We start from the raw sequence: 25,220 nt of genomic DNA on the forward strand, positions 1-25,220 counted from the left end.
CAGATTACATGGAGATAAATACAGTACATGTAAAAAAAAAAAAAAGGGAAATTAAAGAAACAAATGTAGGTCATGTTTGCTTAAGAGTCAGTGCTATTTAAGAATTAGTGTTGTACCGACATTACTTTTAAATGCACGGTTGATGCAAAAGTAAATGTATTTAAATGTAGGAGAGTTTTGTGGTTGGGAGAGCAGCGATGGAAAAGGAGCTTAAACATTTAGGTTTAGGATTTTCCGCCCTCTTTTTCTTTTACAGCCTCTTTAACGTGTGAGGTCAACTTCCTGAATCGCTCTCGTCCCTCTTTTTAAAGAAAAAAGTGAAAAAAGAAAAAGAAGTGTGTGTTAGTGTGTGTTAGTGAGTGTGTGTGTGTGTGTGTGTGTCAGAGAAAGAGAGGGAGGGAGATTATGGAATGCTGTGATGTCATCAGCCCAGTCATACACACAAAGACAAGGAGGACCCACAGGCGCTCTGACTCTCTCAGCTTAGTTAGCATACTCTGCTGTGGTGGAGCGGCTGTCTACATCCCACTGTGAGTACTTGAGCAAATTCTACCCTTCTCGTACAACTCCCTTTTGTTTCCTATCACTTCCTTTCTCCCTTCACTGTCCACCCCCCTTCCCCGTGTTTCCTTCTCTGCACCCTACAATGCGTTTAGCAGACACCAATCTGTATTCCACCAGTGTGATAGTTCTCAGTCTGAGGCAAGCTTTCTTTCCCTCCAAGTGCTGCTTATGTGGTAGCCATTGTTTAACTACCCACTGTGATTGGAGGAGTCCATTTCAATCCCCTTGTTAGAGAAAGCGGCTCACGCTGTCCTGGGCTATGACCCTGTTGTGTTGGTTTTTTTCTCTTACAACCAGAAGCTGAACATGTTAAAATGGAGCCGCTATCTCGTGGGAGTCTCGGGGGGGAGAAAGGAACATGGGTTTAGGAAGGGATGTGTGGTGGGGGGGAGAGAGGAGGGAGGAGGGAGGAGGGCCACTGATGACAGAAACAGTCCCATTTTTTTGGAATCTCCTCCCATTCTGGGCTGCAGTCTCTCTGTCAGTTTAGAAACAGGGTTTGGGCTCTTCCGTATTCATGGAGGGAGGGACAAGATAGCCGAGTGAAAGAGACTCTTTGAAGGAATGACTGGAAGACAAAAAGTTTGTGGCTGTGACAAAGGTGGGATCAAGAAATATGTAGAGAAAAATAAGTAATTTAAAGGGCAAACTAAATGTTTTAAGTGTTCTCTGCTTCTTTTCTTTTTTTGTAGATTGTCCCAATGATGACCTCAAAAGACAAAGGAAACTGATATCTTTCTGGGGTGCGGAAACTGTCAGCACAAAACAAAACGGAAACGGGATTTTGTGTGCGTGAGTGTGTGTGTGCGTGTGAGTGTGTGAGATTGGATCTCATGTACAAAAGAGCGTGCAAGGATGAGCATGCGCCTCGATTCACAAAACAGAGTTAATGCTGGTAAATAAGAGTGATTTCACTCTGAAGAAGTCTGGGAAAGTCTTCTTCTTGATGACATGAGACTATAAACCAACACCTCAAGAAGCTGCTGGCCAAAGGACAGCGCCTCCTACCTCTGACCGCTTGGCCAGGCAGTACGCCCACCACTCAGCCGCCAACATGCTGCAGCAGATCTTAAAGGACATGTACATCGACCCCGATGTGCTCAACGCTCTTAATGAGGACCAGAAAAAGACTCTGTTCCTGAAAATGCGCCAGGAGCAGGTGCGGCGCTGGAAAGAAATGGAGGAGAAACTGGAGAGAGAAGGGGGGGACGCCGAGTGCAAGCGGACAAAGCCAAAAAAAGGTAACCAACACATCACCTTTGTGAACTTCTTCCTGTTTGTCCACTGCGAGGGGGTGCAGAATCCAGTTTTTCGAGCACTGTTTTTTTGACATAGAGCCAACTGTCCCCCTTTCAAGGATTAAACCCAGTCCTTTTTAGTCAAGTTGTTTGCATAGTGTGCTGTGAAACACCAAATAGAGAGTTACAAAGCATGTGTGCATTGGTTGTGACAGACATCCTTAGCTGCTGGATGTAGTGTCGCTGCTGGAGCTCATGTTCGCTGTCACCCCGACAGCTGTTTGCCAAGACAGGAACAGCGTTTACCTGAAGTCCATTTGGCAAGTTTAAAGTTTCCTCAAGTACAAACTTGGGCTAACAAATGCCAGCTGCTCCACATTAATGTGTCTGTAACGCAGCACAGACAGAAGGAGCATTTATATTTCACTGACATGAAGTTCTATTTATATCTGAAGTCCTAAACAATTACAGCAGATTGATGGTGTGGGCAGATTCATGTTGACATCCCAGTCGAATTTGATATTAACATTTACACAAGCAAAGTAAAGTAAATGTCATGAGAAAAAAGTATTCACCCTGAAGTGAGTGTATTATAAGGTACATATAAACGGTGGTTAAGAAGTGCTATTATGACGGTGAGTGTAAAGTAGGTGTCAGTTTGTGTATGTGTTCACATGCACATATTTTGCCCTGAGGCTCTCACTTAGATCATTTTGTTCTCAGTCACACCATGCAACGTGAGTCTAAGAGTGACAGAGAAGGATATTCACTGGGTCAGAGGTGTCACTCATTTCTGGAATGTGTGTTTAGATTAAAAATACCCAACAAGAAATTAAAAAAAAAAAAAAAACACCCGCGAGAAGGAAAAGCACAGGCAGTATGAACGGTAAATGGATTTATCGGGAACTGGCTAGTGCTCAAAAGCGACAGAGTCAACTGTATACATGCAGCAATCAAACAAAACCAAACAAGCAGAAACTAAGGAGGCCGCAAGTCTGTCCTGAAACTGGTTTGACGTATACTACAGAATGCTGCCTGTCTGCATTTTCTCTTTGCTGGCAGCAGCCAGTGCTAGTATGAGAAACGTGTGGTGTAATGATGCTGACATAACAAACTGTTCTATTTTTATGTACCAAAGAAGGAGTTCTACTGTAAATGACAAAGCAAACAACAGGAGGTTTGGAAAGATACATCATCTGCTGAAAACCTACTTGAACAGAACTTAAAGGGACAGTTCACCCCCAAAATTAAAAATACATATTTTTCCTCTTAACTTTAGTGCTATCCATCAGCCAGGGTTGTTTATGTGTGAGTTGTTGAGTGTTGGAGATATTGGCTGTAGAGATGTCTGCCCTCTTTAAAATCTAGTGGAACTAGATGGCACTCGGCTCGTGGTACTTAAAGCATAAAAAATATACATTTAAAAGACACAAAATACCTACAAAAACAGGCAAAAAATCCCATAGAGGCTCATCCTATCATTTAAGGCATTCCACACAATGCTTCTTCTCCATCCCAACAGTTAGAAAAACAATTGAACAAGAGAGCATTCAAGCACAAAGCATCTTCTGATTGGAATAATTCGCCTGTAAATATACGGTCGTCAACGTCATTTCAAATATTTAAAAATGGTTTGTCTTCTTATTTTAGGACTGTTCATGTCTCAGATGAACTACGCTTTAGAAACGACATACCATAATCTGATATACTATAATCTATTTGTCTATATTTAGGTATACATGTGTATGTATGTGTGTAATACATATGTATATACTAATGTATTTTGCTAATCTATTATTTGTTCATGGCCTCTTGGGGGGTTGTGTGCATTTATTTATTCATTTATTTTTCTCTAATGATTTTGTGCTGATTTTTGTAATGTTTCACTTTAATTGTTGATTTCTTTTTTTTTCCTCTTTCTCATCTTTTTCTTCTTTCCCTTTAAGCCTTTGTTTTGTTTCTTGTTGTTCATTTGTCTGTTTGTATGTTGGGATCATCTCAAGGGGTTTATCCTAATGAATGAATAAACTTGCACAACAAAATGACGCAAAAAGATGCAAAATTATGTCAAAGAGACACAAAACCAGAAAAGAGATGCAAAACAACAACAAAAGAAGAGGCAAAACCACCACAAAGTCTGTGTGTTTTGCTCCTGTATAGTAAAGGTGGTGGGGCCTCTTGCATATCTGTGCCCAGGGACCCACTGTCTCAGAACCCGCCCATGGTAGGAACCTTTCTTCTTTCTATTGAACTACAATCACTAATTGTAACACCACGCAGAAGAAAGCATCTACTGCTTGCTCACCTAGAACAGAGCCAGCTCAGCTGAGGAGGACTCCATTAATGTTTACATCGTGCACTGTCACGAGCCTCTCGTCCATGAGTAGATGTGCGCTTCCATCTGCGCAGTGATTTTTTGTCCCTTGTAGTAAAGCAGAAAGTAAAAAGCTCCCGGATGAAACTGCTCACAATAAGGTTTGTGGATTACCTTGAGTAACCGGGTCATAAATTATGCAAAAAAACATTGCTGTTGAGCTTTTCAGATGTATTTCATTTGGTGCTCTGAGCACCACAAGCCGAGTGCCATATAGTTCCAGAGTATAAGAGAGAGGGCAGACATCTCTCATCCGATATTTCCAACACTCAGCAGCTCACACCAATACAATCTAGATTAATAAGAAGCGCTACAGGTATGAGGAAAAATGTGTATTTTTTTTAATTTGGGGTGAACTGCCCCTTTAAACCCAATTAACAGAACGTTGCAGTTGCCTTAACTTTGATTGACACAGTAATTTGATCCATCTCATCTTGGCTAATAACAAAGCACTTACCATCAACTGTGGTGCAGACTGAGAGAACAGTGCTCTTTCTATCTCTTGATGACCGATGCAGCTGTCTTTAGGAGGCTGAGTGGAGACTGCAGGCTGAGATCACATGGTCACACAACTCCTCTCCACACAAACTCTCTCCCCCCCGTCCACAGCACTGAGGAAATGGTGGATAGTTCTGCGTTTCTGTGTAAAAATAGGAAGTGAGTCAAGTCTCGATCCCTCAAACAATTAGCAGGGAGCGAAGCAGGAAGCGTGCAGGAAATGAATGTGTGTTGAAAAACAAAGAAAGAAGTTTGATTTTATCTGTATGGCCTTGTGGGAGAGCTCAGTTTTTTTTATGCTAGGTTTGCTTTTATGCAGAGAAAAGAAAGCCAGCAACTCTTTCAGCTGCTGTTAACAGTTTCAGCCTTTGGCCTTTTATTTTTGATCATGGGACTTTTGCTGTGGTTAGGCAGGCTTTATGGTCATTTGTGTTTATGTACTCTGACTCACATGCTGGCGTGTTTGTGTGCATGTGTATGGAATCTGGGGACATTCACATGAGGCGGTAACGTGGCTCGCTGCATTGTTTCTGTGACTTTGTGACAACATGTGGAAAAAGTAATTGTGTTTTAACACTGCTTATTACAGTAGGACACATGCCAGCATACTAATCTTCTAAATGTCCCAGCACTCAGCTGACAATAATCTCACCTGCACCTGACAATAGGGTTGTGGTTTGAGCTGTCAGATTGAAGTGATAACTTGTTTACTAAGGTATGCTCTGACTGCTGTGTTTTCGTAGACATCCTGGTATGCCCTGCTACAACGCGATCCACAGGGCAGGCTGGCAAAACCAGTTCACTATGATAGTATGTTTTCCTGTTTTCCACACAAGCTCTTACCCTCTGAGCCCACAACAGCTGCTTTTTCTCCATTAAGTGACTTCACATTTGTCACAAAGCAAATACATTGCTGTAGGTTTAAAAGTGTGTGTGTGCCCTATTGTGTTTGTTTGTCGCCTCAGTATCCTCACAGAGACAGACAAGTAAGGAGAGTGACACCAGATCTTATTTAGTGATATTTAGCATTTAGAAATTAGGTTTAGGGGCGTAAGGTGGCTCAGTAGATAAAGCCGCAGCGGCCTCGGGTTCAATTCCAGCTCAAAGTCCTTTGCTGCATGTCATCCCCTCTCTCTTCCCCTTTCTTGCTATCGATCTCCTGTCCTGTCTAATAAAGGCAAAAATGCCAAAACAATAATCTAAAAAAAAAAGAAATTGGGTTTACAAGATTATTTCATTTTAGAATTAGGACAGATTAGGGAATAAAATCAGGAAAGTCCTCACAAGTATGTTCACACAAAATGAGGGCAGTGTTTTCCCATGCCAACTCTGCTTATATCATCTATAAGAAGGTGCAGTGTCATGCATTTGTGATCTGCTGCTCGGGGCCCCACCAGCTGTTGCACCTGTCTGTCTATAAACCAGAACAGCAGTCTCAACTTATCAGATACGCTGCTGATGAAGTTGACAGTTTTATTTCAGAACTACACAAGCTGCAACTGATTACCTGAGAGACTGTAAATATACAGTATTTCAAAATAGTTGTTTATATATTATGATTTTAAAATTCCTGAAAAGGTTAAAGAAACAGTGGCGGCCCCAAAGGGGAGGGCAGGGGGGGCCTTGGCCACCCTGATACAACTGCTGCCTGCCAGCTTCCCCCCTCCCTGCTGAAAATCATTGGAGGCTGACATTACTGTATTAAAGAGGCTATTCCTGTGCATTTTTTTAAAATCTTGCACAAAGATAGTGGTACCTTGTGAAATAGATAGCCTAAGACAGGGCTGTCCAAGCTTTTGAATGGGGGCCAGATTAGACAATGCGAAAAATACCTTGGGGCCAGTTGCTTCTATCATCAAATGGGCTGTTTAAAAAATGTCTTTTTGCTGTGGCCATGCCTGCTACCTCACAGGAAATGTCTGCTGATAGGTAACTGTTCTGTTTGCTTGTTTATGTGTATTTATGAAAACACATCCGTTCTGCCTACATTGTTCCTACTTGTTGCATGTCTACAAACTGTATGAATTTCCTGCCACTGTGAGGTGACCATTAAAAAAAATGCAAAGTGATATTGCTTTATTAACGAATACTGTGTAGGGGGCCACATATAGTTTTTTTTTTAAAGTCAAGCCAGACATCCCTTAATACCAACCATGCCACGCTAGCTTTTCGAGAAGGGGGCTAAAAAACACTCCAAAGTCAGGATACATTTTTCCAGGGGAAAAACTGATGTGGCCATTTTCAAAGGGGTCTTTTGAACTCTCACCTCAAGATGTTTGGATAAAAATGGGTGAAAAAGTGTTCACGGAACATCTGATATTGTGCACATTTAAAGACACGATCCAGGGATCAGGAATTCATTGTAGACATGTTGAATGAACTGTGGTTGTTGAATGATTTTTTTTATATATAGAGGAATAATAAAAGGAAATATTACAGCTCTGCATTGTAATAAACAAAAAAAAAATAACAATAATAAATTAGGTCATCTATTGCAGCTTCTAAAGAAGCCTGAAATAGCCACCCACAGATGCCATGGCATATGACCAACTCGCTGTATTTGGTTGTACTCACTGTTTTTGTTTGACGATCAGGGTTCTTCAGGTGTTGATTAGATTTGCAGGATGTTAGAAAAGTTGCTGTGTGACACTAAACTGATTTTCCGGGCTGTCAAATTCAAACAAAATCAAAAAAGCCCAAACATTCTCCCAAAATAAACAGGGCTTTTCCAAGACTAAGTTCAAATCATTTATCAAACAATAAAACTGAGATTTTACCTAAAAAAAACACAGCAGATGAATACTTTCTCCTCTTTGGCTTCTTCCCTACTAATTTCACACACCTGCATTTAATGAGAGGATCCTAAGATGCCAGGTCAGATGATGCATTCAAGTGATCCTCCAAAAACTGGGAAATTATAAGGGCTTGCTAGAAATGGCTTTAAACATTATCATTTAACTTGTGTTTAAATTTAGGAATCTTGGCATAATAAAACAGAACAATCAAAGACAATTCATGCACTATCAACAAAGTAGAGATTATAAAGGTGAAAAGTTCATTTTACACTCACATCAGTTCTGTCTTTGTCCTGCCCGGCTTGGTTTGGAGGGAAACAGAGTCACAGGCCTGAAGGGTGGAGTTATAAAAAGCTGGGAGGGGGTGGTCCTCTCATAAGTGACAGCCTATGCAGTGATCCAGGTGAGGTGGAGAGTTGTGATAGGTACTGTAAAATAAGAAACCAAAGTATATCAGTATGTGATTCCTTAACCCTTTGAGCAAATTGGCTTGATTGCTTTCAAAATCACTGGAAGAAAGCCATGAGTTAAAGAAGAAGAGACACTAAAATTAGCAACAACAAAAGAAGAAAAATACCTGAAAATAAGATGGGTTTTTTTTAAAAAAAAAAAGAAAGAAAAAAGTTTTTAAAAAAGAAAGTTAAACTCTGAAATTCAGTTATGACATTTGGTTTTGGTGTGCTGCCCCAGGATTTTCAGTGGCCTGCAGAGGACACATTTTACATCATAAATCTTTACTGTCTTTCCTGTACAAATATCATATTGTGGTTTCACTTTTTGTCTTTTTAGCCCTGCTTTGGATCCTTACATGATTTGCATTTATAAACATTTTCATGCTCAGTGTTTCAGTAACTAACTTATATTTTGCATGTTTGTGTGTTTCCTCCAGCCAACAGTAAGAATGTGAGCTGGCTGCTCGGCCGGGACGGAGATGTGGCGGTCATTGTGATCGGGGAAGTGGATGAGCTGAGCTCCAAATTCATCTGCTCGGGATTTGGAGAAAAGAAGACGCCGGGTCTTCAGAACAATGCAAAGTAACATACTTTTATAATGTAGCCTAACACAGATAGTGTTACTTGTTGATTACAGGCTGTGAAAAACATGTAACAGAAAAGAAACTGTGAAGGTTTTACTGTTGTTTACAGACTGTAATTTGAAGGGTTAACAGGGGCTTTTTTTGTTGTAAACTTAATCATGATGGTCAGATTATTTTTTACAGCCATCAAACCATCTTGAAGAGCGGAAAAACCACAGAAGCTGTCAGAACGGAGAGAGAGAACCTCCCTCCTAAAACACAACCTGGGATCTCACTGAATTTAAAGGTGCGTAGCTGTTTGTCTGTGACCCTAAGAAAGCAAATCATGTTGATCTCAGACTGTTCTGTCATGTGTAATACTGTCGCCTCTTTATTATTTGATCAAATGTAACAACCCAATAAAGGTAAATCATGAGGGAAACTATTTATCACTGCATAGGAACGTAAAGATACAAAAAGACAGAAATAACACAGATGTAAAAGAAAAGATCAGGACTGAGAATTATTGATCTCTCTGACAAACTTATTTTGAAGTCTTCTTGTCTCATCCCCTCAACTCAACACTTCTATCTCAAACATAGCACTCCCATCATTTAATTTTCACTTCTGCTACCTGCAGCGCAGTTTGGGAAATCTATCATTTAGTCTTTTGAGCAAAGCTGGTGACAAAGAGAAATATAGCCTGATTAATTCGAGCCCCTACTTTGTGTCAAAACAAGCACTCACAGTGCATAATTTCCAAGGTGGTGATATTTTGTGCGTGTGTGTGTGTGTGTGTGTGTGTGTGTGCACTTGGCGGTGTGTGAGCTGTTGATTTTGGAGTTGGGAGGGGTTGGGGGGGCGTGGGGGCTCCTTTTTTTAAATGCTATCTTAAAAAGAGATTTGCTGTGTTGTCATGGCAACCTTGCACACATCGAGCCAGAGTGAGCCGAGGTGGACGGTCTCATCTGGCCTGACCACGATGCTTCGTGAGCTAAAGCTGCACGCTGCTCACTCAGTGGAAATATGAGCATCCCAGACAGTAGCTGACTATCCTGCAGCCAAATTACAACACCCACTGCACAGACATGCTTCTAAATATTTGCAATATTCATTTAACTCTTATTTAACTCTTGCTCTGCTCTTGCCCTGCTCATTTAAGTTTTTTTCCTCATTCTTTATTGTCACAACAAAGTGTGACAAAGACCCAGTATATAATTTAACGTGTGCAAACAAAACACTTAAGACAACAAAGAGCCAGGGAGATATCACAATACACAAAGTCATTGTAAGACATACAAATATCAGGTGTTTTGATAGGCTTTTTGTCAAATCAATGCGTACTTTCGTATAATGTTCAATATCCTCCACAGAGGTGGCAATATTGGTTTTTTTTTTTATTACTAAATATTACCAAATTAATCTAAAATAAAGGCTTTGTCTTCTTTTTCGGGCAATTGAGAAAGCCAGACGCCGCATTTTCCTAAAATGATGTTAAGTCTTTAGAGATATGGTCCATGATGAATCTGCAAATGTCCTTCCAGAATTTCTTGGTGTGAGAACAACGCCAAAAAAAGGTGTAAACCAGTTTGTATTTCTGACTTTTTTTGTATAATGACTGGCAGGATAGTACATATGAATCATTTTTGAAAGACATCTCCTTAACCTAATACCCGACAATCAGGTATTTATGAGGAAGCATCCACACTGTGAAATCTGCAAAGTCGATTTCACTTGAAAAAATCTACCTAACCAATTGCCTTAAAAAGTGAATATAACTATTCGTCTTAGATTTAGTTTAGTTTATATCTATTTAAGTTTACTTAAAATTACTTAAAAGTTATATATTATCATAAATGTTGTGAAGTTTTTGCAACTTGAAAATGACATGTTTAATTAAATCAATGTTTCTAAGTTTTAGCAACCTTAGAAAACTATTTTTACTGTGCTATATAATCTGCATTCTACTGGCTGCAAACGAGATAATTATATTTTTATTTTTCTTAAACGTGTTAGCAAAACAGAACTCGTAGAGCTCCCAACCTTCATTTGCAAAATCCACTTTGTCATGATCAAGTCTAACTAACCTGGTTTACTGAAGCTGCTAACACTTAGAAAGAACAAGGTAACTTCACTGGTCATTTTAAAGTTGTAACAACAGCACAAAATTAAGCAATTGCAGCTTCATTTTGAGTAAACTTAACAGTTAGATAAGAGTAGACGTAAATTAATCCTTTGAAACCTGGATTGACATCACTGTTCTTACTCTACATTCAGATGCCTTTTACAAGTATTTAAACCTTTTGACACTGAGCAAATTGCTTAAATTTCTTTCATGGAAAAGTAATGAGCAACTTGGCAAGAAATGTCCTGCAAATTGCATGAAATTAGTAGATTACAAGATAAATAATTTTGGAAAAGTTAGGGAAAAATGCACCAAGAACTATATTCATAATTACCATTATTATATATTTAAAATTATTTTGGCGAAATTTTTTAAAATATTTTTTTTACATTGTTTCCTTGATTGTTTTCATTGTTTTCTTTGTTTTTTTTGCCACTAGTTTATTTTTGTTGTTGTTGTTGCTGAACTGTCCTGATTTGTTTTGGGGTTTTTTTTGTGTTGTTGCTTTTATTATTTTCAGGTAATGTTCATGTACTTTCTACTACTTGTTGCTCATATTTAGGTCATTTCTTCTTTAGTCACTCGAAGCCGCCTTCCACTGTTTTTGAAAGAAGTAAGAAGTCAATTTGCCCATGTTTAAAAGGGTTAAGATTAACATTTACATTTACTTCACTTTTTTAAGGCAATTGCTTCCCAAGATCATTTTAAGTAAGGTCAACTTGTCAGATTTTACTGTGCAAACCTTCTTCCAACATATTATCATTTACAAATTGATTCCAATATGCAGTGACATGTTAAATAGAGACAACATCTCTTTGGAAAAAAAGGCACGTGCGGCATGCTTATTCATGTGCTAAACCGAAAGTTAAGGAGGATGACGTGTCGCCTCTTGTGTCATCTAACATGTCTCTCTCAACAGGGGAAATGTGAGGAGACGAGCACTTTACTCCCTCTGCCGGTGAGTTGCAGTCACTGCCTGCTGTAATTGAGCTCTGTGCTCAGGGTTTGCATCATGGCCTGTAACACTCGTGTAATGTCTTTGTTAAACCCACAGGTGTCAGTGAGTGAGCAGCATTCATCACCTCCAGCAGCAGAAAAGGTATTTGTGAATTAAAGCAATTGTTGGTTTTTACTTTATAGTTGCGGCAATTGAGTTTTAGTGTTTATTCTACTGCTTTTACATTCTGGATGGTTTATGAAGCTCAAGACAATTTGTGTTCAAGTGTCAGATGCACTGAATTCAAAACACAGCCTAACATACCCCAGAAAGGTGTGATTAATAGCAATCCACTCTTCAGCTCTTTGAAATGTTGCTTTAGTGCGCCTACGTGTCTTTTCATGGCAGTCCCACCCTCTGTGAGTAACAGGAAATGGTGGTTAGGCCAGCTGTCCCCTCACTCCCAGCCCTCTCTGCAGATCATCTTTCTCCCAGCATTCTCCCTCCCCGCGCTCCCGCTCGCCTGAGCCGCCGCACCCCTTACAGCTCTCTCCGGGGAACAGCTGAACCAAACTGTCCTCCCACTGGCTCCATCATCACTCCAGCCTTGGGTTGTCTGGGGAGTGCGCTCTCCAATCTCCCTTTGCTTTCTTTCTGTGTTTACGTGCACGCAAATGTGTGTGTGTGTGTGTGTGTGTGTGTGTGTGTGTGTGTGTGTGTGTGTGTGTGTGTGAGCGCGCGCAGGTGACACGCACTGCCGCCGAGAACAGCTGAATCACAGAGGCAAGGCAGGATTTCTGGACTGCCCTAGAACAGATGGTTGATGAACTTGATCAGGGAATTAAAACGCCAGAGATAGAGAATGCGTCAGTCGCAGATGGATGGGATTGTGGGATAGTCTCTTGAGGTTTGGACGCGTGAGCTCTCCTCTGTTCTCTGTTTTTCCCGTCCTCTTTGCCACAGAAGGACACGTCTCTCCCTCACTTCTTCACTTACTACTGTATGTCTCTCTATACTGCAGGCCACAACACATCTCTGGGTAACTCATGCTGATGCGACAATGAACACCTTAGGAGGTTTGGCGGGTCTGACAGCCTGAGCCTCTCCTTACAAGATTCATTATTTAGTTGAATGTCTTGTTTGTAGGTAGAGTGATTTGTCTCTGGAAACAGGACGGGGCTGGTTTGTTTCTGCAGATGTATTAGCGGCTGTTGCTACCCCTGCTGCAGGTTTTCTCCGGTTGATTTAGAGAGGGAAGGAGTCAGCCTGAGAGGAGGAGAGAGTGAGATTGTTGATTAAGAAGGCGTAAGATGAGGAAGGAAGATTAGCGAGGCTGCTTGATTTCCAAGTCACCTTATAATTTTCTCTCTGCACATCCTTAAACTCTTAATCAGTGGTCATAGTTCTGTGTGTTTCATTACGGCACAGTGGTGTCATTGGAGAACTGTAATTTGGTGAATCATTTATCCAGTGATTTAATCAAACATGACAGTAATTCCACTGTATGTGAGTTAGCTGTCAACACTGATCGCGCTCTTCTGTCCCCTTTCGTCACTCTCCCCTCTGCAGCCCGAGTCCAAGTCAGCCAGTGCGACTGAGGAGAAGTCAGTTCCCCAGCCCTCCATCTGCTCCAGGCCTCCCATGAGAGCGAGTCCTGTCAATGTGAGACCAGCCTCTGCAAATGCAGCACCAGGCTCTGTCAACACGAGACCCGGCGTGGCAAATCTGAGGCTGGCCAACACCGCCGCCGCACCGGCCCCCTCCCCTTCCCCCAGCAGCGCTGTCAAAATAGACTCTGGATCAACCAAAGGTGGTCTGCACTCACAGGAGCCTCAGAAGCCCCAGGAATCCCAGGGTGGGAAAGGTGAGTGAGCACAGCATCACGGGGGAAGGGTACATGATGGGTCTGCTGTTCAAAGAAACTCTTCCTCTATGTCCATTAAATGAGATAATATTTCTTCCAGCCTGCAGTCTTTCTCTGCTGGCTGATTAAAGGGAAAATTGACCACCTTTTATGTGGATGGCCAGTCGGTGTTGATGGTAAAAGTGGTCAATTGAAGCAATAAATTCCTCAGTGCGTGCCACATTGACCGAGAAAGTTGAGTTCTCCTGTTCACAGAGCTGTGCCGGTAGTGCCTACATATACCAGCATGCATTGCGTGAGAGCTTCTGACATCCATAGCTATTAGTTTGTTGGCTAAAATATAGTGTTCATGGGTTCCTACAGCTTAAGATTAGTGGGATTTAAGACTTCCATGCCACATGGGATGAAATCTAAGACCAATTTTCCAAAAAACAAAATTGCATTAAAAATCATGAACCGATATCTATTGCTTAGGGTTAGGAAAAATGGTGTCAGAATATTTGTTGTAACATAAAACACCACTTTTTAGTGTTGTTAATGTGTGCTGCGTTCGGAAAATTTTAAATTGTTTGAAATACAGAAAAAAAAAATAAAATCCCACATTTAATGTCTTCGCATTTTTAAGACTTTTGAAATATTGACTTAAGACATTTCAAGACCAATTACGGCCCTATTTTTTGATTGAATCCTATGCCTTGTAAGACTTTTTAAGGATCTGCAGGAACCCTGAGTAGCCGAGATTAGGTTGTGACTGTATTTCTGCAGGTAACAAGCTGGACCAGCATTAACCAACGATGGCAACACTCTGTATTATATTCCACATTGTCCATGCTATCACGTTACCACTTCACTCTCTCCATTTTTACCTTATAAAAATCCAACCTAAATTACGTACTATTGCAAAAGACAAAAATAGACTAAATACAAAAAAAGCTTACAATAACATTAGGTTACAAAAATACTCACTCAGTTGTCACGTGCCCTCTCTGCGCTGCCGGTCTTGGTTGTCTTTTCTAATTTATCTTCAGGATCCTGAAGGTCTCCAACACACCTGTGTCCAAGTGAAGAGTAAAACACATGGGTCAGCAACTGCATCCAACAAAACTGCCCACATTAAAAGCTGTTGCAGCAGAAAAATTCAGTCTCTGTTGGCAATTTGAGCAAAGGCACCACCAGTTGGTGTTTGCTCTCAGGAGCTCAGGCTCTGGAGGGTCCCTGCCAGCCATATCGCTCTGCAGAGCCAATGTAGCTACCACTGATCTCTAATGCATTTCTTTAGCCTTATACTCTAGCACAAATAAAAATACTGATCATCAGGTCAGCCAGAACGTTAAAATATATCTTCGTCCACAACATCCTCTGCACTCTTGTTTTGGAATATGTAGCTAATTTTTAATACAATTGAAGAGAACAAGGAAGTTCTGTTTCAGGCGGCTTCTACCGCACGCCCCCTGGCTACTCGGAGGCGAAATTCAGCCTTTAGTTCTTCCTCCTTCCAACTACATCACTGTTGGGCCCACAGTGATTTTGCATTTTGAACTCCAGTTGACCACATTTACCATCAAGCTGGTGAATTTTCCCTTAAAGAAAAATACATAAACAGCAACATTAATGTTGGCTGGTGTCATCATAGATAAACACAGCTAACGGAAACAAGTAAAATCAGGAAGTGCATTTTCTTAGTTAGATGTTACATAATAAATGAAGACTGGACCCAGATGTGGGTTGAAAATTAAATCCACAATTTTGCAACCACTTTACATGCCAGTCACCTCAAGCCACTGAGCCAACAAGAGAACCCCTTCCCACTGCTGCTTCTCGTTTAGCAATAATGGCTGCGGAGAGCTGAGCAGAAGCAGTCTGAACAAAGTTCTTGTTAGATAGGTTTCTCTGTGCTGCAGCACGGGAGAAGGATTTATTTCTCCAAACCTAATGTGCTCGCCAAATAGTGCCTCAGCCCGCTGGAATCTTTATGGACTGGCAGAGTAAAAAGAGGCCAGCCTAGAGGGGAAAAAAAGCTTCTGTGACTGGGATTTGTGTCGTCGTACTGCATCGCCCCCACACCTGTTTCTCTGGTAGCCTCTCTATTGTCAAGGGCCCATGTTAGCAGCAAAATTCTCAATAGACTCTCTAGCTTGGTTAAGGAGCATGGTCATATAACCAGATTAAATCTGGTGCTAGAGGACAGACTGACACAAACTGAAATGAGCAACAGAAAACTTCCTAAACTTCATGCTATTTAACAGCTTTTATTATTTATTTTGGTAAATGATAATATTTAATCAACTTAATTAAAATCTTTTTCTCCTTGACTGTTCAGTTATTTATCAAAATTAGTAGACCTATTGACCCTATATCCCAAAAGCATAGTATAATGAACCCTGCATTCAGTTTATATTAAAGGAGCTGCATGCAACATTCAGAGCATTAATATAGCAGCAAACAACTATTTGCTATGTAAAGATATTTTGGAGTAGCAGCATCTGTAGCAGAGATGAAGCCACGCTACCTTCATGTGTGTTGTGATCTGAGCTTCTTTGTTTTTTGTTGTGGTAGCTGGGCCAGCTGCATGCGCATGTTTCAGCATGTGAGTCCATGTGTGTATCCCATTGGTGAGCTAATTGCCAGTGGCGATCCTTGATTTTGTGGGGCCGCAGGCACGGAAGCCATTCAAGACAGTTGCATTTAACAGAGGTAGCTAGCTGACTGCTCTAGCTAACAGATTCCAGCTATTCTTCTACTACTTCTGGGGTTTTTGGGGCAGTGGTGGTGTACTGTATAGTGCCCTAATCGGAGGATAAAGTGGGTTTATAGTAGTTACTGCAAAATGTGACAGTAATAGCAGCCATCAGGGGTTCTTTTTCTCAATTTTTTTGGGAGCCCCCATACATAAACCTTGTTTAAGAGAACCATTTAATCTAAAATGTATTTATTTTCATTACACAATGTTGTCTGTGCTATTAGGCAGCTGTGTCTTCACTAAACCAGTAAGAAAAAAGTAACTTTGTAAAGCACAAAGGCATGCGGCGAGAGCAGTGGCAAAATAAGCCAATTAACTGCACCCCTTACAGGCGTTCCCCATTTTATTCTGTTTTTTTTATAAACCAGTAGGATGCTGTGTCTCTCTTTGGGTCTGTTATGTGGTGTGTGTTACTTGCATATCTCTGCCTTTGTCCATGCAGATGCTCACTGTGTAAAAAGAAGGGATATTTTTTTTCATACAATATCTTTGGCCTTGACATGAATATTAGTGTATATTGTTATTATCAGTGTGTTTTGCAGATTACTGCTTGTTTGAATCTTGTTTGACTTATTGTGATTCCCAGACTTCCTGTCTGAACACAGAACCCAGTTTCATGAATTGCCCAAACACTCATTCACCATACAGTGACCCAGTTATTAGAAAAATGTGTTGTGTGAGGGTGAAGTTAGCACCATCCAGTGGAAAACAAAGATACTGTAGGAGAAAAACTCCAGTTGGATAGAAAACCTGATCTCCATATGGTCCCTCTGCTGGAAAAATGTTCATCCTACAGCACAGGAGTTATGTCTGAGAAGCTTAAATACAACGTAGAACTTTTTTGTGGGAGAGTTGAATGACATCACTTAGATTACTGATTACTGAGAAACTGACTGTGAGAGACTGTGCTGGGTCAGTGCCATGCTTAACTGATGTAATTTTAAGTTAGGTCATAAGATTCATAATCCAAGTCAAATTTGATCAGTGTAGATCATGTCCTTAAAAACACACGCAACACCAGCAATCTTTGTACTATACAATGGCACAATGACAGACTCCTCAAGGCTGAGTTTTAATGAAATATTTTTGCCTCGATGTTTTTTGGCACTCCTTAAAGGAATACTTCATCCACAAAATGATTATGTGTATATCAGCTTCTCACCCTGAGTTACCCTGAATTCGTGTGGAAAATTTTGTTTTTCTCACTTGCCTGCCCAGTGAAAGAAGAATCCAAAAACAGAGAACATCTTTGATGAACTGAATTAAATGGGGTCCACGTTTAACAACAGCAAAACTGTGGTTTACAACTTGTGCAGTATAATTCAATTCTAATTTCTCAAGTCTTATGCTCAGTACCTCCTTATAAGAAGTATTTTTACTAAAATTAATAAAATATTTCCAACTGGGCTGAGTATATGACTGAAAAAATGAGCCTTTTATTATACCAAGTTATGTATGTAATTTATATAAGTTATGAAAAATTCTATTAACAAATGTTTGATGTAGTTTTACAGTTGTTAAACATGGCCCCCTTTTACTCAGATTGATCAAGAACTTTCTTTTTGGATCCTTCTTTCACCGTGGAGCAATGTGAGAAACACAAAGTTTCTGAAGATTTCACATAATACACGGCAAGTATACAGATGATCATTTTGTGGGTGAAGTAAAAGCTGAATGAGAGAGGGAGATTCATTTCTAAAACTTTTTTTTCTACCTCTTTTTAGTGTCTGGTTCAGTTTGAACATTCCTGGCAGTTCATTGTGAATTTTGTAGTCTGTTTGTGGAGGCATGTGCAGTGAGCTCTGTGTGTTTAAGGTGATTTATCAATTGGACCAGGAACAGTTTCACACAACACAAATGACTAAAACCTGGATAGAAAGAAGAAACCAAGGGATACAATTCCAATGAATCATGGTTGCACGGGCGTGTTTACGTGTGTGTGTGTGCCTGCGCCCACATTGGTGGCTGGATATGAGACCAGCGGGCAATGCCAGGGCAGCGAATAACAGGCGAATGAAGGGAAAGGGAAGAGAAAGGGAAAGGAACAGCTGGTGTGGTGGGAGTTGAGGTGGGCTGAATAAATGTGTCTTGACTCTGGACAAAAAAATACTGACAGAGTGTCTGTCCTTGACAATGGCAGGATGCTTGTTTCCAAAGGGGAGGAGGCGGCCGATTAGGATAAGGCTCATGCCTCAGCTGTTTTCTTTTGAATGTGGGTAATGACAAGGATTCCTGCATCCTGTGAGCAGAGACTGTGGCCCACACAACGGCTGTAGAAGATGAACTAAATAATCTGCTTTTGTGACACTTGTGTATATAAAAGTACCCACTGGAGCTGGACTCAACTTTTTCGGACCTCCAGAGTATAAGATGTACATGACATAGGATGCCATTAGAAACACAACTAATGCTTTCATTAAACCAGAGAGGACAACCCGCTCTCACTCCCAACTTGTCAAATATTGATTCTTGGCTGGTGGCCCTCGGTGTCAGAAAGAGGCACCCTTTAGTGGCAGTATGAGAGGCTCTAGGTGGCAGCATTTTTTGACACTTGAGCAACTGCCATAGTGTGAAGAGCGAGGGAGTCTGCATAGCGTGGGCGGCAGGTGAGGTTGATGGATTAAACCATCTCTGTAGCGTGACGACTATAATATATGTTATATGACATTATATTACATTAGTAAGAAATGTAGACCAATTATTTTAAGCCATAATATTTTTAATTTAATAAATTTTAATATAATATTTTTTCTAAACCTAGCCACGTACTTTTGTTACCAAGTCTAAGGAAGTAAACCTAAAATGAAGGGATTTTTACCGGCATTTTAAATTTACTTTGAAAAAACACTGTATACATTTAACAAGCAGAAAAAGTAAATTTCCTGTGAAAATGCAAATTTATTTTGAAAAACATTCATGCATGTAAAGAGCATAAATCGATGTCTGACCAGGCTTTGGTATTTGATGAGTTGGGAGTGAGAACGTGATGGAGAGGACAGCATTAAATATAACACCAAACCAGAAGTGAAAATCCTGGGTGTTGTATTATTTTGATATAATTATTGCAATGATTAGGGCATGGAATAAGATTTTAATGACATCTGCAGTGATCTATTTTATCGTTGTCTGAGATAAAGGAGTCAGGATGTCCTAAGATTAAAAATGAATATGTTTACTTTTATCTAAAAGGGATATTAACAGCTTTAATTCACTGTGAACAGAATTAGGTAAAAATCTGTTTAAAAAAAAAAAAAAGTTAAGAAATCAGTGCAGAAAAATAATTTAAAAGCTATTTTAAGCAGAAACTGTTTACTTACTTAGTGCAAATGATTTGCTAATTATTAATCTCTCTGTCTCACCTGTTTTTCAGTTTTTATTACCTGAAGTATTTTTGTGCTGTCAGCATTACAGCACAAGAGGAGCTGATTTACCACACACTGCACTGATAAGTGTCCTCCTTCAGCAGCATCATACCTGGGGCAGAGGGAATTTAAAATGTGGGTGAAAATCTGTTTAAACAAATTTGTAAAAGCTGAAAATGATGCTATCTAAAAACTTGATGCTATGAAAAAGTTTTGTGTCATCTGCATTGAAATGAACTTGAAGGGACGTATTGTATCAGATACTATGGGGAGCGTGAGGAGTCAGTTTAAGCGCGTGTTATGGTGCATGTGTCATATGATTTAGCATATGTGCGTGAGCATGAAAATGTATCAATCTCCAGCAGCTGGCGTTATGTGTTCAAGTGTGTATGCGTGTGTTGGTGTTTATAAACCCTCCTCTGTCTGTCGGTCGGCTTTCCTCTCCTCTCTCTTCACCTTCAGAGGGAAGGACACGCATTCCAGCGCTGCTTCCCGACTCTAGCCCTGGGCGACGCTCAGCCAGAGCTGATAAGTGACAGGGGCCCCAGCCCCCACGCAGGAGGGCCACCCCCCCCTTTGCTTCTACACACACACACACACACACACGCACACACACACACACACACACACACACACACACACACACACACACACACACACACACACACACACCCTCTCCTCCCTGCCCTTCAGTCCACAGACATGCTGCTCGGGAATTCTGCCCTCTGCCCCACTTCTGCCCCCCCACCTCCTCACCCGGGGCCCCCCCACCTCCTCCTCTCTTTCTGCCAGAGACGTGGAGGTCTTTAAAGAGATAGATTGGTCTTTAATTTTTGTGCTAGCCTGGTCAGTGACACCGCTTCCCGCCCCCTCCTCTTTGTCCTCCCTGTACATTTACGAGCTGGACTGAGATGTGAGGAGTGGCGTTCGAAAGCTCAAATGGGAGATTAATCAATCTTGTCGAGTGATTTAATGCGGAGATTCTCTTTCATTTTAATAGGTGTTTTCGCAGGTAGCTTTAATGACTGTTTCTGCTGACGGGCTAAGCGCGCAGCTGCTGAGGATAGTTTGAGGCAGAAAGGCGTGGGGTTTGAGCAATTTTTGGGTGTGTTAAGACAGGTTTGTCAGGTTACCTGAGGGAGGGTCATAGAGGTTTTCTTCTTTTTTTTTGCTCAAAAAATACTCCCAAAATACACATATATGTATATATGTTTGTACTATTTCTTTCTAACAGTCCATGTCCACACCACCAAATTCTCCCTCTCTTTCTCTTTCTATCTCTCCGTCTCTCTATTAAGCATTCCACTCAGACCTGCACCAAGGCTCTGAGCTCAAAAAACTCTCTGACCATGAGTGTGTATGCGCCTGTGCGTACGTATCTGTGTGTGTGTGCGTGTGACTGCGTGTGTGCTCGGTGCGTGCCTGAATGTGTGTCAGCCTCAATTGCTGGAGCCTATCCAAGGTTTCCGTGGTGACCACACAACACAACGAGACAATCAGAGGCAAGCCCACGCAGCGCGGCGAGAGGACATTAACACAGGAACTGCGGGTCAGGGGGCAGAGGAAGGCAGGGCAAGACAGGGGGAAGAGAAAGATGAAGAGGAAGGTGGAGGGAGGTGTCGGAGCCACGGGGAGAGGGGGAAGAGAGAGTGAGAGGAAGGGGAGTAAACAACAATAAACAATAACACGAGCTTAAAGGCAACTTTAGGTCTCCCACTTTCATGGCTGCGAGACATCAAGAGTTTTAAAGGTTTGCTGGCCCCGGGAGTGCCTGTGCGGTTTTGGCTGTACCCCACCTCTGTGTGTGTGTCTGTGTGTGTGTGTGTGTGTGTGTGTGTGTGTGTGTGTTTTTCAGTGCTATAGTCAGAGATGGCTGCATGCGTGACTGAATCCATTGAGCAGGAGGGCTGTGCGAAAGTGCGTGTTTGTGTTTATGTGTGTCTGTGTGTGTGCACGGGCCTGAGTGTAACATGAGAATGTGCGTGTGTCTTTTGAAATTCAACTGTTAGAAACTGTGTGTACGCCTGTGCATGTTTTCACTTTATTTTGTGTGTGTGTGTGTGTGAGCTTGTGTGCGCCTGTAGCCGTGCACGCGGGCGCTCTCACATATCTCTGTCCCCCGGGGATGACGCTAAAAATATGTGGCTCCTCAAGCCTTCTGGTGTCTGAGCAGCGTCTGTCTGCTCTCCATTGCCGTCCCTGTGGCCCTCCCTCCCCTCCGTTACTCCTGTTCCCTCCATTCCTCCCTCAATTACACCCTCTTCCAAACACAGTACCTCAGCAAGCGCAAGCACACACACACACATGCACACACATACACACACACCGACTACACCCAGCTGTGTCCCCACTACACTTCCACTGAGGATGACCTCTGCTCAGCCAGAGTGGGATAAAGGGAGGCGAATGAAAAGGAGAAAAAAAGCAGGTAGAAAAGAGTGAGGAAAAATGCAGGCGCGGTGCTCAGAGAGGAAATGATTCAGGTGTTGTGAGAAGACTCACACAAGACTGGATTCCTGTTTTTGCAACAATAGCATGCATGTGTTGTGTGTGAAACTCTTGTTGGTTATAGGTTTTAAACTGATTTTCACCTGGATTTGATGTTCTTGTGCTCCCAAAAGGTGTTGTGTTTCCAGCTGCAACAAGACACTGGACGCTGCAGTTTACAGTAAACAAGTTCCCCTTGAGACGGGCACAGCCCAGAAAATCCTCCTATAACACACAATGCAGAGACAAGTGGAGAGAAAATGCAAATGAGGCAATGATTATGTGCTAAAATCCCCTCTAAGGAAGTTAAAAAAAGTTTATTTTAAGATGTTACAGTTTATGGCAGATGCAGAGAGTAGCACGTAAAAAGGAAACTGTGAAGGCAGTTACAAAAAAAAGCTTAAAATATGTTTTAATTAAATAAATGTAGGTGTTAAAGATTCTGCAAATAATATTTTTAATTTTTGAAATTTTAAATCCAAAATTTCCACCAATTTTGAAATACAGAAAATATGAAATTTAAATACCAAATAATTTTATTTCAAATTTGTTCAACTTTAAAAAGAAAATACAAACCCCAAAATATTAGAAATCAAAATGAATCACACCCCTGTGTATGACAGTCATATTGTGGACCATGTGTTAAAGCTCCAAAGGAAATCTGATCTCTTTTCTCAGGTATTGGTGTCTCAGAAGCGTCTCGGAGGGCTGCCTCGGAGCCAGCCAGCTCATCAGGGAGTGCGCCAACCTGTGCAGGACGTGGACGGGTGGCTCAGCTGATGAAAACCTTCAGCGCCGAAAGCACTACATCCCCCACACAGACCCCCCCTCGCGGCATCAAGCCCCCTCTCCCCACCAAGCCCAGCCACCTGCGTCTAACGACCACACCTACTGTCAGGTAATCCTCACGCACTGATGCACAGACGCCCACACAGCTTCCCAGAGATTCAAATGAAGCCGCACTGGACAATGTCGGACCCCCCGATGTGGAGCCTCGGCCAGAGGGTTAATGGGATGGAGAACTCCTAAGGTGTTCACAATGTTGCCAATCACTCCAGAAGCACAGCAATGGAAATGCTTGAATGTAACTGTTTTCTTTTATTTTTGGATGCTGCAGTACTGTAAACACTCTTTGTGGGAGAGAAATTCCAAAGCAACTGATCGCAATGTATTTTCCCTGAGAACCGATGACGATCACATGTATTCACTTGATTTACACTTTGTGTAACATGTGGGAAAAAAACACGTTTTCTTGTTCAATTCACAAACCCTATACACACACACAATGTTGTTTATTCACCAATGACATTATTTCCATTACTTATGAGACTGTTTGCATGAGCTCCAATGCAGACACACGTTTGGTTCAGGACAAAAGAATGGGCTTGGGCAGGCGGAATAAGGCACAGTAGGGTCCTCCTTCATCTTGCTGTCTCCTCCTTGGGAATACTCTAGGGTTGTTTATTTGTCACAATGCAATGTATGTCTCCCTGTGCCACCTGGCAGGAGCCTCACTGCGACCTGTTGTGGACCAATGACAGTGCCAAATGCATCGTCTGTCACTCTCAGTGGATCAAGTTAGACAGTCGCTGCCAAATAATCCAGCTCTGTGTTACTCAGTACTATTTTAGAGATGTGTGGCTATACTTCTTCTTTTGTTTTTTTACATTTTCTATAGGGAGAAAGACGATTTGTAAGGGGATATTTAACATTACTACAATGCTCACATGTAAAATGAGAGATTTTTTTTTTATCTTTGATGTCAAGCTTGTATGGTGCAATCAAAGAAACAATAAAATTGTGTTACTTGTTCACCTCCTTAAGAGTCTTTTTTTCTTCTGTATTTCTTTGTCACTCTCTCCCACTCAGTCTCAGCTTATGTGGTTAACTTCCATCCGAGTAATTCTATACTGAAATAAAACATTTCTTTTTTTTAATGTCTTGTGTGAAATTAAAAAAACTCGGATTAGAATGCAACCCACAACACTGACATCCCGTAAAGTTTGCGGCGAGTTCACGGAGAATACATGCATTTTTTTTTTTTTTCAAATGTCCAACCTCAGCAAATACACCTGCATGCTTCACCAGGGCCAGTGTAAAATTTAAATTTGAATTTCAGCAGGGCCACACATCCACCCCCACACTTGATATTACTGTGCTCAGACATTTTTTGCTTAATTCCCAGAGAAGCTCCCAAAGCTTTGAAATGATATTCAAATGTTTGCCCATGCTAAAATTCTGAGGCTTATTTTCAAATTTGTATCTGTAATTACCATCTCCGATCACGGTTACCTCGGCTCACGTTTGGCAGCAGGCTAATCTGTTAAAGGAAAATCTCCACTGTAACAAATCGTCTCACTGGGGTGAATAAAGTCAACACTCTAATGTTATATGGGATTAATGATGAAGGGAGAAATGCCCCCCTGCTGTTGCACAGTATCTTCATTACCAAAATACATCTTTGCCTGTCATTTATCTGGCAGAATAATGTCCACTGCATGAATCTGGTTATGGATGCCGAAGCAGAGTAACACTGTCAGAGGAGCTAAAGGATGTCACATTAAAGTATGTTAACACTGTCTATGAAAACCATTTTGAGGGCTCTCACGGTGAACTATAATGGATTCACATCACACATGTTTTTGGACGCATTATATCAACAGACATAAAACATTATAAACTCACAATGAATTATATGTCAAAGTGACTTGTGGATGCTCTTGACGAGTGATAAACTAGAGGTTGACTGGCTTATGATGCATTATGACTGCCCTTATTCACCCGTACACACCTCAACAATCAACTGGAGTAAGGACTCATAGCATGCTATGAAAGTCCATGCAATATCAGAAGTTATCATTATATGTATTGTAACACGCTCGTCACATACTGATGCATTTATAATATTGAATGTCTCATCATTGGTGGTGCTTAGTAAAGTGTAGTGGTTTTCAAAGAGGCTATGCCACATCATATGTGATAATTATGTAAAGCAGAAATATAAATAAACCATCAGAGAGTTACAAGTAAAATATATCTGCTTTCGGTATGAAACCTTAAGGTATGAGAGACAAATACAGTGTGATGGAGGGTTGTAATTAGTGTAACTATTACAAGGGCTGCTTACTACAGAGCCCAGGGTTTGACATGGATGCGCTATTTTCATTAAAACCCACACTAATTACTAAATTGTGTGTGCATCTTACTAACATGCCCAATTT

General features: G+C 41.2%; 1 protein-coding gene across 3 annotated transcripts; it reads left to right on the forward strand.

Moving 5' to 3' along the window:
• The first annotated feature begins 451 nt into the window (after window positions 1–451).
• Window positions 452–23,822, forward strand: zgc:100829 (uncharacterized protein LOC445149 homolog). Of its 3 annotated transcripts, none has more exons than XM_042499340.1 (8): window positions 452–530; window positions 1,257–1,805; window positions 8,359–8,503; window positions 8,689–8,791; window positions 11,529–11,567; window positions 11,664–11,708; window positions 13,116–13,410; window positions 22,678–23,822. In XM_042499340.1, exons 2-8 carry the CDS (start codon window positions 1,619–1,621, stop codon window positions 22,899–22,901), a joined length of 1,038 nt encoding a protein of 345 aa, XP_042355274.1. In that variant the 5' UTR covers window positions 452–530; window positions 1,257–1,618; the 3' UTR covers window positions 22,902–23,822. The 3 variants fall into 3 exon arrangements, with proteins under 3 accessions (XP_042355274.1, XP_042355275.1, XP_042355273.1); XM_042499339.1 differs by lacking the exon at window positions 452–530 and adding an exon at window positions 1,075–1,165; XM_042499341.1 differs by lacking the exons at window positions 452–530; window positions 11,529–11,567 and adding an exon at window positions 1,074–1,165.
• Window positions 23,823–25,220: the final 1,398 nt, after the last annotated feature.

The sequence above is a fragment of the Plectropomus leopardus genome, chromosome 13 (genome assembly GCF_008729295.1).
Source record: "Plectropomus leopardus isolate mb chromosome 13, YSFRI_Pleo_2.0, whole genome shotgun sequence".
NCBI lineage: Eukaryota > Metazoa > Chordata > Actinopteri > Perciformes > Serranidae > Plectropomus > Plectropomus leopardus.